Source organism: Pseudophryne corroboree, chromosome 7, assembly GCF_028390025.1.
Source record: "Pseudophryne corroboree isolate aPseCor3 chromosome 7, aPseCor3.hap2, whole genome shotgun sequence".
In the NCBI taxonomy this organism is placed as follows: domain Eukaryota; kingdom Metazoa; phylum Chordata; class Amphibia; order Anura; family Myobatrachidae; genus Pseudophryne; species Pseudophryne corroboree.
In genome coordinates this window covers 418,498,347-418,516,358 of record NC_086450.1, presented here as the reverse complement: position 1 = coordinate 418,516,358, position 18,012 = coordinate 418,498,347, and the positions used below count along the sequence as shown (strand labels likewise).

At 44.3% G+C, this 18,012-nt stretch overlaps 1 protein-coding gene across 3 annotated transcripts in view; it reads right to left on the bottom strand.

The window, feature by feature from the left end:
• ANKS3 (ankyrin repeat and sterile alpha motif domain containing 3) overlaps nt 1-18,012 on the bottom strand; it is a 72,742-nt gene continuing 54,730 nt past the window's right edge. For all 3 annotated transcript variants that reach the window (XM_063934786.1, XM_063934785.1, XM_063934787.1), the window contains 8 exons: nt 9,006-9,161; nt 7,971-8,095; nt 7,453-7,594; nt 6,892-7,064; nt 5,749-5,828; nt 3,786-3,872; nt 2,057-2,147; nt 1-458 (listed from right to left, as the gene is read on the bottom strand). In XM_063934786.1, coding sequence (XP_063790856.1) covers nt 2,065-2,147; nt 3,786-3,872; nt 5,749-5,828; nt 6,892-7,064; nt 7,453-7,594; nt 7,971-8,095; nt 9,006-9,161 — 846 coding nt within the window. In that variant the 3' untranslated portion in view covers nt 1-458; nt 2,057-2,064. The remainder of the gene's footprint in view (nt 459-2,056; nt 2,148-3,785; nt 3,873-5,748; nt 5,829-6,891; nt 7,065-7,452; nt 7,595-7,970; nt 8,096-9,005; nt 9,162-18,012) is intronic.

Sequence of the window (18,012 nt, the reverse complement as noted above, 5' to 3'; positions counted from 1 at the left end):
TAAGACTGATCCTGAGACAAGGACACATTTTATTTTGAGTACATAAAAAGAGCATTGTGTTGTTTCTTTAAAATCTACCATAGGCAGAATACGGATTAACCATTGCACTACCGCAGGCTTCACTCAACATCATTCGCAGCTGATTTTAAAAAGAATCAGCTGATTAATAACCCTTCCACCAATATGGCCAGGGGATGATCTTCTACATCTTCTACTAGGATGCATCACGTATGCCAGTCTTCCCCGCTGATACTTCTGTCACGGAGCTCAGTAGGGAAATCACCAAGAATTGCAGTCGGCCTCCGACACAGTCACCCAGAGACCAGCAAAGCCTCCTGCCAGTGCTCCCATCGGGCACCAGAGCTAAGAGCAGGGGATCCCGTAGGCACCACGTCTGAGATTGGACATCTTCGGGGTGGAACATTTCACCCACCGTCTGAGAATGAAGACAATGGCTCCTGGGAAACCGTGGAAAGAAAAGATCAGTGTTTGAGCTCATATAAAGCAGGGGTAACTCAGTTAAGAGGTGGAAACAATAGAAGAGGGAAGCTCTGCATCTTGGGATACGCTGAAAGCTGTAACTGTTTGGTGCCCGGATTCCTGATCCACCACTACACACCCCGATGTTTCCTTGTGGAAACCCTATGTACCCTGCTGCAGAAAATAAAAATAAAAAACCCAGGGTACCCCCATTTTTAGTTCACTGTACCGAGATGGAGAGTTACTCTGGTAAGGTATAGATCAGCCTATAACAACGCAAATCTGGGACCTTACAGTCCATATCCCGCAGTTGGCACAACACTAACAATAGCGGGATCTCTAAAGTTGGTGTATAACCATCCCTGCTGTATCTTGCACCATAACGCAAGACATTCTGTGCTACATGATTACTGTAAAAAGTAACAACACTGTAGAATGATAATGAGCAGCACCATGGTTTAAAGGGTCTCAGCTGTGGCCTGTGGTCACTCAATATATACAGAGGTACTGAAGAATTGTAAATGGACACTCAGACCCCTGTTAAGGTTGTAGCCCCCATATACAGCATGATTAATAGTCAAACACAAGGTTCTGTCGGAGCCTCAGTGATAATACAATGCAGATTCCCCTGGCAGGAAAACCTTGATAGTTTTCTCACAAGCCCCATGGAGGCGCAAACACAAAACGAGCAGGGTGCTTCACCCATAATAAGACATAGGTCCCTGTCGGTCCAGCCTGGCTAAAGGAATCTGCGCCAGCGTGTGAAAAGACATCGCTATCATATTACTGAATAACCTGTGCAAATGCATCACTTGCAGGGGGAGATTTATCAAAGGTTAGAGAGAGATAAAGTACCAAAGAATCTGCTCCTAACTGCCGCTTGTCACACACAGTCTGTAACTTGGCAGTTGGGAGCTGATTGGTTGGTACATTATCTCTTTCCAAGCTTTGATAGATCTCCATCACATTCTGTTAAACAGGAGACGTTGAGGAGCTCCTGCTGTTTATCTAGGGATATAGATCCCTAGATATAGTTCCCATACAGTGGCACCTTGGGGTGCTGGTGGGGTACTTGCAGGGTTGCGAAGGGTTGGTGGTCCAGGACCAAATCAAATTATTTATGGTCAATGTAAAAGGAAGAAGCAAAGGTTGGTGGCTGCCAATGTGGGCAACCAACATATGTGGGTGCAGCCCTGTCCACCAGCACTTGACTGGACCCAAGGAGGACAGGTCAGAACAAGTTACTTAATTTAATAACTGTTGGCCTAGGGGTGCCGTGAAACAACTGCTGACACTCTAGGATGGAGTGATTGCTTAATACAGCAAGCAATGTAAGATCCCACATACGAAAAGCAAAATGCTGAGAGGAATAGGATCCTGTACAGGACTGAGGCCGTGGTGTCACTGCCCGCCGCCATACACCGACTGTATTACTGGCTCACAGCACTCCTGAACCCCAGACATCCTATGGTTACCACAGAATAGAGCTCTGGGAGAGCAGGCAGGTACGGCGGTGTGATTGCGTGAGATGGGTAATGTATAAGGAACCATTGACCAGCAATCACTGATGACTTACCTTTACTCTCAGGGATCTGGCCACTTATGCCTTCCTTTGTCTGATGATCTCATCTTCTCCAGGTTTTCCTGTACAGCCCTCAATACCTTCTCTGTAAATATTGTGGTGTAAACACAATGGCCAATAAGTGATCAGTACAACATTATTATATAACAGCATAAAATAATAATATTTATTTTGGAGCCAAACGGTCTTTATATCTTTAATAGGTCTCCAATGTCTATGAACAGCAGATTAGAGAGAGAGGAGGGGTAGAGATATATAGGATATTATATATATATATATATATATATATATATATATATATATATATATATATATATATATATATATATATATATATATAAAAAAATCATTGCAAAGAAGATAATAAGAAATGTATTCCAAAATTACATGTAATCCACCAACATTTCAGTGCTCAATGCACAGCCATAAGGGCGCAAGAATATCAAATTAGCATTGTTTATTTGATATTGTACCCTGCATCCCGCTGACCACCTGACAACTAAACCACCCTCAGTGCACCACTTTTCCCGGGAGCTGGGGCACATACTCCAAATCCTGTACAATCCTGGTAAATCCGGTATATAGAGCATTCCTAGCCGCCCCTCGCCCTAAACATTAATCCTAATACCCGATCCTAACCATAACCCCGACACCTGAAGCACAACTCTCCTCCACCACATAACAGAACCTGAGGAGGACAGGTAATCACAATCTACTTCATATATTTTTTCCAAATATAGCAACAAAAAAACTTTTATCCTTGGGGTGTCGTGAACAAAAATGCTGATACTCTATGGTGACTTGATGCAGGAAAGCTTGGGAAGAACTGCACTTATAGCTGCTTCGTACACTATTAGCCAATAAGCATGGAAATCGCCATCGATGGCGGAGCATCTACGTTATGCCACATGGCGCAAAAAGGATAGATGTATGAGCACACATCCGTACGTTGATCTACAGTCTGGTAAATATGACTACTTTGCTTTAACCCAGAAGCAGCTAGACTACCTTTCTATATTTCGTTATCTTCCTTGGTTTCAAATGTGAACGGAATCCGCCCCTAAGGATGCAGCACAAACATCAGATCACATCACCTAAGTGTTAGGAGAACATTCTATCTAACATTTACTAGTCTGATTCCTTGATTATGCCACCCACTTGTCAGTAAATCAAGGCTGACATGACAGTAAGTAGGCTAGAGATATTTTATCAATTTAGTACCTCTAAATGGTCAATGCTGCAATAATGAATGCACCAGACATATGAAAACAGCCATTTCCAATATGAAAAGCACTGTGTGATCAGAGGTCCAAGGGCCTAGTTCAGATCTGATCGTAGATGTGCTAAAATCTACGATCAGTTTCACAGACATGCGCGGGGGACGCCCAGCACGGCTGCAATGCTTTTGTACCCGACGAGTAGCTCCCTGCCAGCGACATCACGCAGCCACCGCGCCCCGCCCCCCCATCAGTCCAGACCGCGCCCCGCCAACGGCGTTCTAATGCAGTTGGCATGCCCCCTCCCGCCTCTTCCTGTCAATCAAGCAGAGGTGATCGCAGCCCTGAGATGCTGATAGCATCTCACTGGGCTCCCGGAGTGCGCATGCGCAGTGCAGCCGCTGCGCGTGCGCACTCCACAAATAATTCAGACTGATCGCTGCCGCTGCAGTCTGAATTACCCCCCAAGTCCAATGTCCATATAACACAAGGCGGCCATTTCTTACCTAGTACCACAGTGCTTTCCTCCAGTGACACAGAGAGCTCCTGCATGCTCTCAGAATTCCGTGATGCATCCTTATTTCTCGGAGATCCTGACAAAGGAACATCCATAATTATATCACAGTCAGCCACACGCATCTTGGAACATACGGTAATGGGCCCTACACACTTAGCGATTACACTGAAAGATATGAACGACCTCGTTCATTAATGAACAAGATCTCGTTCATATCTTTTAGTGTGTATGCACCAACGATGAACGATGCGTCGCACCGCGCTTGTTCATCGTTGGTGCCGGCTTGTTTATACATGCAAGCCAATATGGACAATCTCGTCCGTATTAGCATACAGGGCTATGGGGCCGGGGGACGTGGGGAGTGAAAAAGCTTCGCCTGGCAATCGGCAGGTGTGTAGGGCTCTTTAGACACTGGCCAAAGATCTGTGCCCCAATGGGGTTTGGTATAACAGATCTATGCCAGTGGTTCTCAAACTCGGTCCACAGAACCCTAAACAGGTCACATTTTCCAGGCCACCCAGCAGGTGCGCAGGTGTACTCATTACTCACTGACACATTTTACAAGATCCACATGTGGAGTTAATTATCTCACTTGTGATTATGTGAGGAGACTTGGACAGCAGGAACTATTTGGGGTCCTGAAGATTGAGTTTAAGAAGCTATGATCTATACCTATTGCATGAGACCTCATGTGGTCAACATGCAATAGGCCAACAAGCACCATTCCCAATCGTAGTCCACATGGAAAGTAAATCAAACAAAAGTTGGGAAAACATAAAAAACAAAAACAAAACTTGTGTCTATCATTCGCATGACATAATTTTGGACCCGTCGACCTTAAGCACTGTCAACCTTTGAAAATCGGTCAACCTTCTGCATGTCAACCATATGGTGTCAACCAGTTGACTGTCTATCTAGACAATGTATAGCTATCATCTGGAGCCTGCCAAAGAGACAGGAAACCGGTAAATAATGTCCCCTAATGCCCAGAATGGACATGTAACTTGGAATATTTTAGCTACTGGAAGAGGAAGTGTTCTCAGTGCCCTAGTACAGACTGCACCCAGAAACACCCATTGCATGCAGTCATTGGGTTTGGTAAACCAGCATTCATGACCGTGCCAACTAAGAGGTGTATTCAATTGTAGTCGGAAAGTGCAGTCTTGTCGGAAAGATGCCAGTTTCCGACTTTTTTTAGGTCAGAAACTGTTCCGACCTATTCAATGCCCCGGTTTTGTTTGTTTTTTTACGAAAAATCAGCAATTCTGACTTATCGGAAAACACGTGGATTGGCGGATTAGCTATGGATCCACGTGTGTTGTTGGATTCCGCTGCCAAATCAGACAGGTTTTAGCCCAATTTTCGGCAATGTCAAGCCGACTTTAGAAAAAATCAGACTGGCGTTGTCGGGAACGGCCAAATCCTATCGAAAAGGATCAGACATCTATTGAATACACCCCTATAGGTTCATTAAGGACTAGTTCCTCATTAATATTTAATCTTTGCCCCAGTGATGTCGGTGGTCCCTAATGAATGTTTATACTACACTCTCATGAATATCGTGCATATTAAGTAGAGATGAGCTGGTTCGGATTTACTCGGTTCTTTACGCCAGAATTATTGCCATATCTTATTTTCTGAATTTTTCTTATTGGCTAACCAAAACACGTGATGTCCGATAGCCAATAAGGAGATTCGGGTAAATCCGAGTAAAATCAAACCCGCTCATCTCTAATATTAAGTAGTTTAAGTGGGACAGCCCCAGGAATGTTCTGTGCGCTTGGGTCAGTGTACATCACAGGCATGGTCACTACAGAGCTCAGATTCATCCAGAGCATCTTCACCTTTTATGTTCAACACAGGCAAAACAATATTATACAGTTATATGTGCAATGCAGTGTGTAAAACAATCAGTGTCATTGTGTGCTCCCATTCTACCCCCATGCTCGTACCTGGTGGTATGAAGACGGGTGCCCCGGTTCTTGCCATGTTAACTTTACCCAACCAATGTGACAGCTCTTCCTGGCAATTCCTATTACAAACAAACAGAAGTTGGATGATAAAGACATTAAGCCGAAAAAAAAATATGTATAAATTATTATGGCCACCAGGCGATTTTATACAAAGTAGCTATTCCGCAGATAATAGGTAGATAATCTGCAGGTGTAGGATGCCTGAGTCGGTTTAAGACCGGAAGGGCAAAGGCATTCAGAGACTATGAAGTGCATCACCCAAATAATGGGTAAATGACACAATCTGATGGACTTTTAATGTGGAATGACTGTTGGTGCACTGGCTGCACTGGTGAATTGTTCGAGTGGCCAGCAGACAAAAACTGGGTCTGGAACAGCTACAGGATGCTCAAGCGGAACGAAGCATGAATGGACTCATTCAGTCCCACAGACCGGCAACAATGCATCAAATTAGGGAATTAGGAACCAGTTCAGATGGCCTCTCAATGACCAGTATGCTGCACAGTACATTGTATGGACTACAGATGCAGAAGGCCTGTCCATAAGCCATCGCTATCTGCATAAAGGGTGTAATGGCTGCAATTTGCTCTGGAACACAGGAATTGGACAAGTAAATGATTGGAAGCAAGTCATGTGGTCTGACAAATTATGTTTCAATTACACATTGTAGATGGTAGGTTGAGGATATGGAGACAACAGTACAAAGCATGGATCCTACTTGCAACACCATGAATGGTGGAGGCAACGTTATGGAATGGAGCAGGTTTTCCTAGGAGTGTCTGGGTCATTTGATTCATGTGGGTTAGTATTTAGTAGAATCCATGTCTAGTACAATACAAGCGGCATTAAGGACAAAAGGTGGCCAACAAAGGACTAACCCGGTGGTTGTAATAATTCGGCCACTCAGAAGAGGTCATGCAGAGCTGGCCTTACTGAACATCTGAGAGAAATGCTCTATCCAAATGTCGCTGCTTGATAAGGCCAGACAAGTATCCGACAACCTCGCTAACACTTTCCCCACTTGAATTTATGGATTACTTAGCTCATTCTTACATTTCTTCAATTTACATTTTGCTGAAGATTACTGAGCTTTTTGGGCACAATGCTGAAGGCGCTAAATACCTGAGCTCTTCCACTGCACGTTGGGCATCAGTAGCCAGCTTGCAGGTGGCCTCCAGTTGGCAGCGAGTGGCCCTCCACTTGGTGTCCTGTTCCATGAGGCAGCTCTCAGCCACGGCTCGGAGCTCTCTCTCCTGGGCCACTTGTCCTTTCAGAAGCTCCGTCTCCTCGCATTTCTGTGCAGAACAGAGACCGAGGGAATTTGAATTTCAAACTTTATGAGAGGAACATAGATACAAATAATGACCTTTAACAATAAAAGAACGAAAATACAGACATATGGCCGGATATAGAGTTATGAGTAAATACATCTGCACTTGAGCCATAACTGTGCAGACAAACGAGGAGGAGAGGGGTCAACTCTAAATTACAGTTTTTAAAATAAAGTTGCCCAGTATTTGTGTGCTGCATGGCCCCAGCCACCTGAGCCTAGGCAGTGGTTGTCTCAGCCGGGAGAAACTTACCTTGTGCTGCTCTTCCTGCAACCCAACAGCGGAAGCTACCTCTCCCCCCCAAGCGCGTAACTGGCTCCTAATTCTGTATGAGGCATCTCACATCCCTTACCTTATGCAGCTGTATAGCCAGCTCCTGCATCTCCGCTTCCAGGCGGTCAGCATAGGCCTGTTCCAGGGCACCACCTGGAGGACGGGCAGAACTGTGCCAACGAGCAATAGCAGAAGTCATTTTCCTCTTTGGTCCAAACAAACTGGGAGACAGTAACAAAGAACATATGAATCAAAACAGATTATAAGGGGATCAAGAGGGAGGCCGAGGTTCTGCTTAAAATACTTCCTAAAACAGGACTTAATTTAGTCTTTATAAGTAATTATTTATAAAGTTACCTAGTATATTTTATATTGACCAACTGAGTAATTTATTCGCGATATATCCATCTTACAGCACAAAGTACACATTGTTCTCTCTGAAAAGAGGGCCAAACCCCTAATCCGATGCATGACGGCCACATTCCTTCATGAAACATTTTAAAGAAATTAAAGAAAAAAAAAAAAAACGAAAGAAAAAAAACACAACACAGCACACTGCTGTAATTGCCCCTCTAGACTACTGCAATGGTGACTCACGTGATTCCTACTTCCCGTAGGTCAGTCTCCGTTAGAGTTAGGAAGATTCGGAGATTGACGTCCTGCTCCTGGAAGATAGGCAAGTACTTGGAGCATCCTATCTGTTCTAGCAGCTCTGCAAGGTCCTAAATAGGAAAAAGAGAACAAAACCACTGAGATCATTATATGAAGTCACAAAATACAACCATCTTATCTTGCCATCAAGTGACAGGGCCAACAAATTGGAAAATTGTTTCTGATGCTGAATGAGAATTCCAGCCAGAAGCTTCAGGGTACTCCGGGTGTTTTCTGTGAACACCATTGTTATAGGGAAGCTTCTCATGATTAGTTAGAGGAGCTACTGCCGACTACAAGGAGATTTATCATGGTGGACAGACTAGACAAATGATCACAAAACAGACATGTTCATGAGTACCTGGCCTCACGTATAGCTACTGACAGGCTCACCGTCGGGTTACTTCAAAGCTCAACAGATCAACCTAAAATTTAGCTTGGGTTGGAGTTGTAGGTAAATTAAACAGGATTCCCTAATATTAAAACCTTACAAACTTTCTGCTGTGCTCCTATTGACTGTAATAGTCTTGTGCTGCACCACTCCTCTTCATGAGGGTGCTGATGACCTTCCCCCATGACCTTCTCAGTCACACAGGCATCCACACCCTCTTGGCCTGTTTGAAACAGGGGAGACTAAGTAAGCGTGGAGAGGTGGGAGACCATTACAGCAATTGGGACCTCAAGGCCAAGTATGGATTTCATTTTTTAGTTCAACTCTGCCCAAAACGTCATTTTTGGTTTTGGGTGGAATTTTTTGTACAGTCTTAAGTTCTGCTTCTCACATTACAAGTCACTAAGGAATCCATCTCTGGTACGTGACTTACAGTATAACACAATGGTGCTTTTTCTCTGTAACATATGAAGAGAAACCACCCACAATGCTCCGTGCCCGTAGCAAGTGACTGCTGGAAAATCCAGAACAGACAGACAGGGTGTTTGACGCGCCGGAAAATCGTATCGTACAGACCCAGAAAAGGTTACCTTGGGCCCAGTGTAAGGGGGAACGTCCGGATCCGTCATGGAGACCCTGCAAAGCGAGGGCCCAGCAGTGGGGTGGACGTCCCCATTGCGCTGTCTGCCTTTAGAGAATGATTTAGTGGGTTTCCTGTTGGCAGGTTCTAATGATGGGTCAGAGTCCTGAAGAGAAAAAAAAGTTAAACTGCAAGTTGTGTTGAAACGCAAGAGCCCTGCATGACAGTAACACGTGTACAGGTCACTGTAGGTGACGAGATTTGGTGCTTAAAAAAGGATAAATATTAATGTATGAAAACTGATCCTATTTACAGAGAGACTTGTGTACATCATAAATTAAATCAGGATGTACCTCCCCCTACATCCTGCCCCCTCACAATCCCGACAGTCGGCATGCCGACCAAAAGGGACTATTTCTACTCGTGGGTGTCCACGACACCCATGAAGTGGGACTAGAACCGGTGGTGACCCTGTAAGGGGCATGTTGCGCTCGCCCACCTCCGCTGGGATACCGGTGTCTGTATGCTGACCGCCGGTCACGCACACCACACCCAATCATATACATATGTAAGAGCAGGATACAAAAGAAAAAGACCTATCAAAATTACATAGCTCAAAAATATCCCCTTTATTGAAAATTTAATTAAAATACAAAATAAGTTATATCGTTATAGTAAAAAAGAAAAACAGGATTTTGATACCTACCGGTAAATCCTTTTCTCCTAGTCCGTAGAGGATGCTGGGGTCCACTTTAGTACCATGGGGTATAGACGATTCCGCAGGAGCCATGGGCACTTTAAGACTTTTTCAGAGTGTGAACCGGCTCCTCCCTCTATACCCCTCCTCCAGACCTCAGTATAGGAACTGTGCCCAGAGAGACGGACAATTCGAGAAAAGGATTTACTTTTAAGTTAATGGTGAGATTCACACCAGCTCACACCTCAACCATGCCGCACAACATGGCATTCAACCTAACACATGCTAACCAGCATGAACATTACAGCAACGTGCTGAAAACAATTTTAACACAACACCTGTGTAAAACTATAACAAAATAACTACTGCAGGTAAAGTATGCACTGGGTTGGGTGCCCAGCATCCTCTACGGACTAGGAGAAAAGGATTTACCTTTAGGTATCAAAATCCTGTTTTCTCATACGTCCTAGAGGATGCTGGGGTCCACTTTAGTACCATGGGGTTATACCAAAGCTTCAGTACGGGCGGGAGAGTGCAGAACCGATTGACCAAACTTTAGGTCATCAGCAGCCAAGGTGTCAAACTTGTAAAACGTAGCAAACGTGTTTGTCCCTGACCAAGTAGCTGCTCGGCAAAGTTGTAATGCCGAGACCCCCCGGGCAGCCACCCAGGATGAGCCCACCTTTCTTGTAGAATGGGCATTCACCGAATTCGGCATCAGCAATCCTGCCGTGGAATGAGTGTGCTGAATCATACCTCTGATCCAGCGCGCAATCGTCTGCTTAGAAGCAGGACACCCAATCTTGTTGCCTCTGTTTTCCGTATCCGAGCCGTTCTTGCAACATAAATTCTCAAAGCTCTGACCACATCCAGAGACTTCGAACCAGCGAAGGTGTCAGTAGCCACTGGCACCACAATAGGTTGGTTTACATGGAAAGAAGAAACCACCTTTGGAAGAAATTGCTGACGAGTTCTTAGCTCAGCTCTATCTTCATGGAATATCAAGTAAGGGCTCTTGTGAAACAAGGTCCCTAACTCAGACACCCTCCTTGCGGATGCCAAGGCCAACAGCATGACCACCTTTCCAAGTGAGAAACTTCAACTCCACCTCTTGGAGAGGTTCAAACCAATCTGATTGAAGGAACTGCAACACCACGTTAAGATCCCACGGTGCCGCAGGAGGCACAAACGGAGGTTGGATGTGCAGAACCCCTTTCACGAACGTCTGAACTTCTGGAAGGGAGGCCAATTGTTTCTGAAAGAAAACGGACAAGGCCGAAATCTGGATCTTGATTGAACCCAATCGTAGGCCAGCATCCACACCCGCCTGAAGAAAATGGAGAAACCATCCCAACTGAAACTCTTCCGTTGGAGCCTTCTTGGTTTCACACCAAGACACATATTTTCTCCAAATACGGTGGTAATGTTTAGACATTACTCCTTTCATGGCCTGAATAAGAGTGGGAATGACTTCTTTGGGAAAACCCTTTCGGGCTAGGATCTGGCGCTCAACAGCCATGCCTTCAAACGTAGCCGCGGTAAGTCTTGATACACGCACGGCCCCTGCTGCAGCAGGTCCTCGCGAAGAGGAAGAGGCCGAGGATCTTCTATGAGCAACTCCTGATGATCTGGATACCAAGCCCTCCTTGGCTCGATCTCGAGACATTCACTACACAGGCGAATGAATTAATGGATTCACTTAGACAACGTAAATATCCAGATAAACTTTTAAAAGAAGCTTTTAAAGATGTATACTGTATGGATAGGGCTAAACTTTTATCAACCAAAACTAAGACTACTGAGAATCAGAAAGAGAAAAAAAGACAATGAGAGACAATTTGCCTTTGTCTGCAAATATAACAAGTGTGCTAGAGAAATAAAAACCATAATTTCCAAAAATTATAGAATTCTTAAACAAGATCGAATCTTGGGTGAGATCTTACCGTCCCAACCACAAATTATATATAAAAAGAACAGATCCCTAAAATCTATATTAGCACCGAGCCACTTGGGACAAGATGAAAAGAAAAAACCTATACCTATAGGTCTCGAATGGTTACCCACTAAACCAGTGGGATGCTTTAGATGCGGTAAATCCTGATGCACAACCTGTACACATATGCCAAAAAAGACCACTGTACTAACACTATCAGATACTAAAGAGCAATACTTTCTCAGATCTTTTATGAACTGTGATACTAAATTTGTAGTATATCTACTTACTTGTGGCTGTGGCCTTAATTATGTGGGCAGGACCACAAGACCAATACACGTCAGGTTCATGGAACATCGTCGGAACATTATTAAACAATATAATCAGCACAGTGTTCCACGTCATTTTAGTCAGGCTCATGCAGGCGATCCAAGAAGCCTCTCAATAGTCTGTATTGAACACATTATATCGACACCGAGGGGATAGATTTAATAGACTATGTTGCAGGGAGATATACTGGAAGCTCAAATTCAACTCTCTCCATCCAGATGGATTGAATGAAAATATGGAACTTAACACCATCCCTTAAGATATGGGCTATAAATATGTGGGTAACCACAATCTAACATATAATTCTCTCAGGAGATATATGAATGGGCATAATAGATACAACTTGTCAGTTTGGAGGTCAGATCCAGCTGGACATGTTCTTCTCTTCCCCCCTTTCCTCTCCCCTCCTTTTTTCCCCCTCCCCCCCCCCCCCCTTCGGCCGGACATGTTTCCCCTTCTCCTTCATCTTTTAATACGAAATAGTAAACAGAAATGTTTATAGAGCAATAAGTGTTCTGCCCGAGAAACTGGGTAGAAACATGCACGCTTTGCACATGTGAGCATGTGCATAGTATCGTCTGGTGTGCCCTATGTATATATGTGCGGACCAATGAATATAATAATATATATAATAAAAAATAATATAAAAAATATACACTATCGAACTGGGTATATACTGAATGATATTAATAATGTATATGCATAACACAATATGCTTATAGAATGTTATCATGTACTCTATCTATTCTCTAGTTTTATTCCTCACTAACTCCATCTCATGTGAACATAATGATATAATGATATTTAAAATATCATGGGATGTGTATAATCTAAACCCCCTTTTTTAATAATGATTTCTCTTCTCGATTATGTAATCTATGCTGTGTTTTATCACTGTTATTTTTACTACTGATACTATATTCATATACATGCTTAAGTCCTAATGTTATGTGGTGGATATCTTTAGTATTTTTTAAATAGAAATCTATTACCATTATGTGCCTCTGAATTAAAGTGACATTTCCTGGTGTCCGGGCCGGCCTTGGAACGCAAATTTAGCGAGTGGAACGCAGCGCCATTGCAGCTTAATACTGAGCGTGATAGGATAGGCCCATCTCGGACCATGTGACCAGAACACATGACACTGTGTCCCGAGATGTGGCCGCAATGGGAGAGAATATGCCGATCACGTGACCGGAAGCGATCACGTGATCGGACTAAAATAAACAAACCCACCCCTTCTATCTCTATCTCCCTGTAATGGGAGACAATATGCCGATCACGTGATCAGACCAAATAAGGAACATTAGGTAATCTATGCTGACTGACATCTAGATCATGTGATCGGGGACGGTCATGTGACCAGGAAATGTCATTATGAATTCTGCCGTTTATACTGCCTAATAGGTATTTAAAACACTAGTTTTTTAGATATTAAATCATTATAGCCTAGGTTATTTAATAGGATTGCCTTCTAGATCTAATCCTTAGTGTTTTTTTGGGACGTTTTATTTATTATATAAAGAGTGAATCAGGTGCAGCCACTCCCAGCATAATGAAGGGAGTATATAAACTCCACAAGGTACCCTGTGTGACATATGCTCCTGCGGAAGCTGGCAGCCATTAGACCAGCGAAACGCGTTGAGCTAAAGACACTGACCATCAGCTCTGGATCCACCTGGTATCTCCGGTAACAATTGGACTCTTGCCCCTATTGGACACTACAAGCCCACTGCAACCTGGAATCATTCCCCTGCTGCTAACTGGATTCTCACCTGCTAAAACTGAGATCCTGGGGACAACATCCATAAGGACTGGGTAACTACTATTATCTCAAGTGAACCAAGAAATAATGAGGAGGGAGTCCTAACCGGAGACTGTGTACATATAATATTTACCATGAGTGGGATCCAATTGGTCCTAATTAACATCTTTTAACATCATTTGTTTCTGATTTAGGAACAGATAAAGATAGTGTGACTACATCTGATTTATTCAATTAACCACTTCATATGTTTATTAAAAATTTGTGATTTTTTATCTTAACAAATTATCGTCCCTTATTGGTTTCACAGCCGGCGCCAGTACATATTTCCATATTGGATCTTGATTGAACCCAATCGTAGGCCAGCATCCACACCCGCCTGAAGAAAATGGAGAAACCATCCCAACTGAAACTCTTCTGTTGGAGCCTTCTTGGTTTCACACCAAGACACATATTTTCTCCAAATACGGTGGTAATGTTTAGACGTTACTCCTTTCATGGCCTGAATAAGAGTGGGAATGACTTCTTTGGGAATACCCTTTCGGGCTAGGATCCGGCGCTCAACAGCCATGCCTTCAAACGTAGCCGCGGTAAGTCTTGATACACGCACGGCCCCTGCTGCAGCATGTCCTCGCGAAGAGGAAGAGGCCGAGGATCTTCTATGAGCAACTCCTGATGATCTGGATACTGATAATTTCAAATATTATCTTAAAACATAAAGCTATACACTGTTACAGTGGAGCCGCTATGGCCGCTAGACTTATTACACACACTACGGACTAAGTACGCTATTTGCGTACTGAGTACCGTATGGATACGCACTTAGCGTATCAGACGCTGTGCCGTGGGCGCGACGCACATGCGGCACGTACGCACACGGATTGAAATACTGTAAACCTTATTAATGAAACAATGTAATGATATGCTTATACTTTAAACCTTAAATAGCACTGGCGATACAAAGTATCCGCAGTGCATAAACCTTAACAATGCAGGTTAATCTAAAACAGGTTAAACAAGTTAATCTACTTTAAAAGCCCAGGCAGGAAAATGAAAACACAACACTGTTTGTGGTAAACCACTGGACTATAACACCACAGTGGATTATTCAGAGAAAAGGGGTAAACAGGTACAAGTTATACTCTACAGGCTAACAAGGAAATCTAAACAGAATAACAGAGAATAATGGCTACAGAGAATATACATACGTGGGGAATCATTCGCAAGCGCAACCTGGATCCAGTTCTCAGCTATCAGGGAGAAAGCCTTCAGAGTCTTGTGTGACCAAGCCTGCTGCAAGCTCTATTTATTCACTTCATCCAAAACAATACAATGGTCACTGTAATCTCATTGTTCCTTGGACACAGGGATATGTCTCTACATTACAGCAAAGGTCATAGGTGGATTTGAATAGGTAGGCGATGTCCTTCCCCAACTGCTCTGGTGGGAGGTATCCTCTGGATTCCAGCCGCATGTGTAATTTACAGCCAATACAGTTAATGTTCATAATCTACTTCTGTACATAACTATACGCAGGAGCGAGCGATCCTTTCCTAACACCGGAATGTTACCCTTAAAATACCCTACAGCTGGATACTAGACACCACCTTTCATCCTTTATCTGACCCTTCCTATCATCCAAAGAGGAATCCCTCTGTCCAGGAACTGTTTAAACTAATCATACTCGCTGACATGGTCTAGGGGAACAATATCTACAAAATGCACTATTTGGGTTAAATATGCTATGTTCGAGTCGCACGCTACACGCTCACAAACTCCGCCGTAAATACACATATCATGCGCACGAGTCGCTAGAGCGTCTCTTACGCAACTTGCGGGTATGTGTACGCACGGGGGACCAGGTGCACGAGCAGCGTGCATGTGCATGAGGGGTTAGTACAAAGGATATGTATCATGATATTTTTCGACTTTGACAATACCAAGCCCTCCTTGGCCAGTCTGGGACAATAAGGATCGCTCGAACCCCTGTTCTTCTTATGATTTTGAGAACTTTTGGTATCAGCAGAAGTGAAGGGAAGACATACACCGACCGAAACACCCACTGGGTCACCAGTGCATCCACTGCTATTGCTTGAGGGTCTCTCGACCTGGAACAATATCTCTGAAGCTTCTTGTTGAGACGAGATGCCATCATGTCTACTTGAGGAACTCCCCAAAGCCCTGTCACCTCTGCGAAGACTTCCTGGTGGAGGTCCCATTCTCCTGGATGGAGATAGTGTCTGCTGAGGAAGTCTGCTTCCCAGTTGTCCACTCCTGGAATGAAAATTGCCGACAGAGCTCTTGCATGTCTTTCTGCCCAGAGGAGGATCTTTGTCACCTCTGCCATTGCCGCTCTGCTTTTCGCTCCGCCCTGACGGTTTATGTACGCTACTGCTGTTACATTGTCTAACTGGATCTGTATGGGTTGATCTCGAAGAAGATGCACCGCTTGTAGAAGGCCGTTGTAAATGGCTCTCAACTCCAGAACGTTTATGTGAAGACAGGTTTCTTGACTTGACCATCTTCCTTGGAAGCTTTCCCCCTGTGTGACTGCTCCCCAGCCTCGGAGACTTGCATCCATGGTTACTAGGACCCAGTCCTGAATCCCGAACCTGCGTCCTTCCAGGAGGTGAGAACTGTGCAGCCGCCAGAGGAGCGAAATTCTGGCTTTGGATGACAGGATTATCCTCTGATGCATGTGTAGATGGGATCCGGACCACTTGTCCAATAGGTCCCACTGGAATACTCTGGCATGGAATCGGCCAAACTGTATGGCCTCGTAGGCCGCTACCATCTTCCCCAACAACCGAATGCATTGATGAATCGACACTCTTGTTGGTTTCAGAATTTGTTTGACCATTCTCTGGGATTTCCAGAGCCTTTTCTACTGGAAGAAATACCCTCTGTACTTCTGTGTCCAGTATCATCCCCAGAAACGATAATCTTGTCGTCGGTTCCAACTGTGGCTCTGGAAAATTTATGATCCAACTGTGTTGTTGAAGTACTGTCAGGGAGAGTGCAATATTCTGCACCAACTTTTCCCTGGACCTCGCTTTTATCAGGAGATCGTCCAGGTAAGGAATTATACTGACTCCTTGCTGTCGAAGGAGGACCATCATCTCCGCCATCACCTTGGTGAACACCCTCGGTGCCGTGGAGAGTCCGAACGGCAACGTCTGAAATTGGTAATGACAATCCTGCACTGCAAATCTGCGGAGGATAGATAGGAACATGTAAGTAAGCATCTTTTATGTCCACTGACACCATGAAGTCCCTTTCCTCCAGACTGGAAATCACTGCCCTCAGAGATTCCATCTTGAATTTGAGCCTTTGCAGGTAGAGATTCAGTGTTTTCAAATTTAGAATCGGTCTAACCGAGCAATCCGGCTTCGGAACTACGAAAAGGCTTGAATAAAACCCTTCTCCTTGTTGCAACAAGGGAACCAGGACAATCACTTGATCCTGACACAATTTTTGTATTGCTGCTGATACCACTTCCCTGTTTGGGATAGAAACTGGTAAGGCAGATTTGAAAAATCGGCATGGGGGAATGTCTTGAAACTCCAGCTTGTACCCGTGGGACACCATTTGTAAGACCCACGAGTCCAGGCCAAATTGAACCAGAAGTGACTGAAGAGTTTCAGACGTGCCCCCCACTTGAGCGGACTCCCGCAAGGGAGCCCCAGCGTCATGCTGAAGATTTGGCAGAAGCAGAGTTTGATTTCTGTTCCTGAGATCCTGGAGACGTTGTGGACTTTTTACCTTTTCCCCTTCCTTTACCTGCAAAGAAAGGGGAACCTTTACCCTTTTTGTATCTATTGGGCCGAAAGGACTGTATCTGAGAGTGATGTGTCTTTTTCGCCGGCGCAGGAGCATTAGGCAAAAATGTCGACTTACCTGCGGTAGCTGCAGAAATTAAGGCAACCAGCCCATGTCTAAACAAGGCCTCGCCTTTATACGGGAGAGCCTCCATATTCCTTTTGGAATCTGCGTCAGCATTCCATTGGCGAATCCACAACGCCCTACGTGCTGAAATTGCCATGGTAGCGGCTCTTGATCCCAAGAGACCAATATCTTTCATGGTTTCCAGCATGTATGCAGCAGCGTCTTTAAGAGGACCTAATGTTAGGAGTATCTCGTCTCTATCTATTGTGTCAATGTCTGATGACAAGTTTTCTGACCACTTTTCAATAGCATTACTCACCCACGCACAGGCAATGGTAGGCCTGAGTAATGTCCCATTGGTCACATAAATAGATTTTAACGTAGTCTCTAACTTGCGGTCTGCTGGC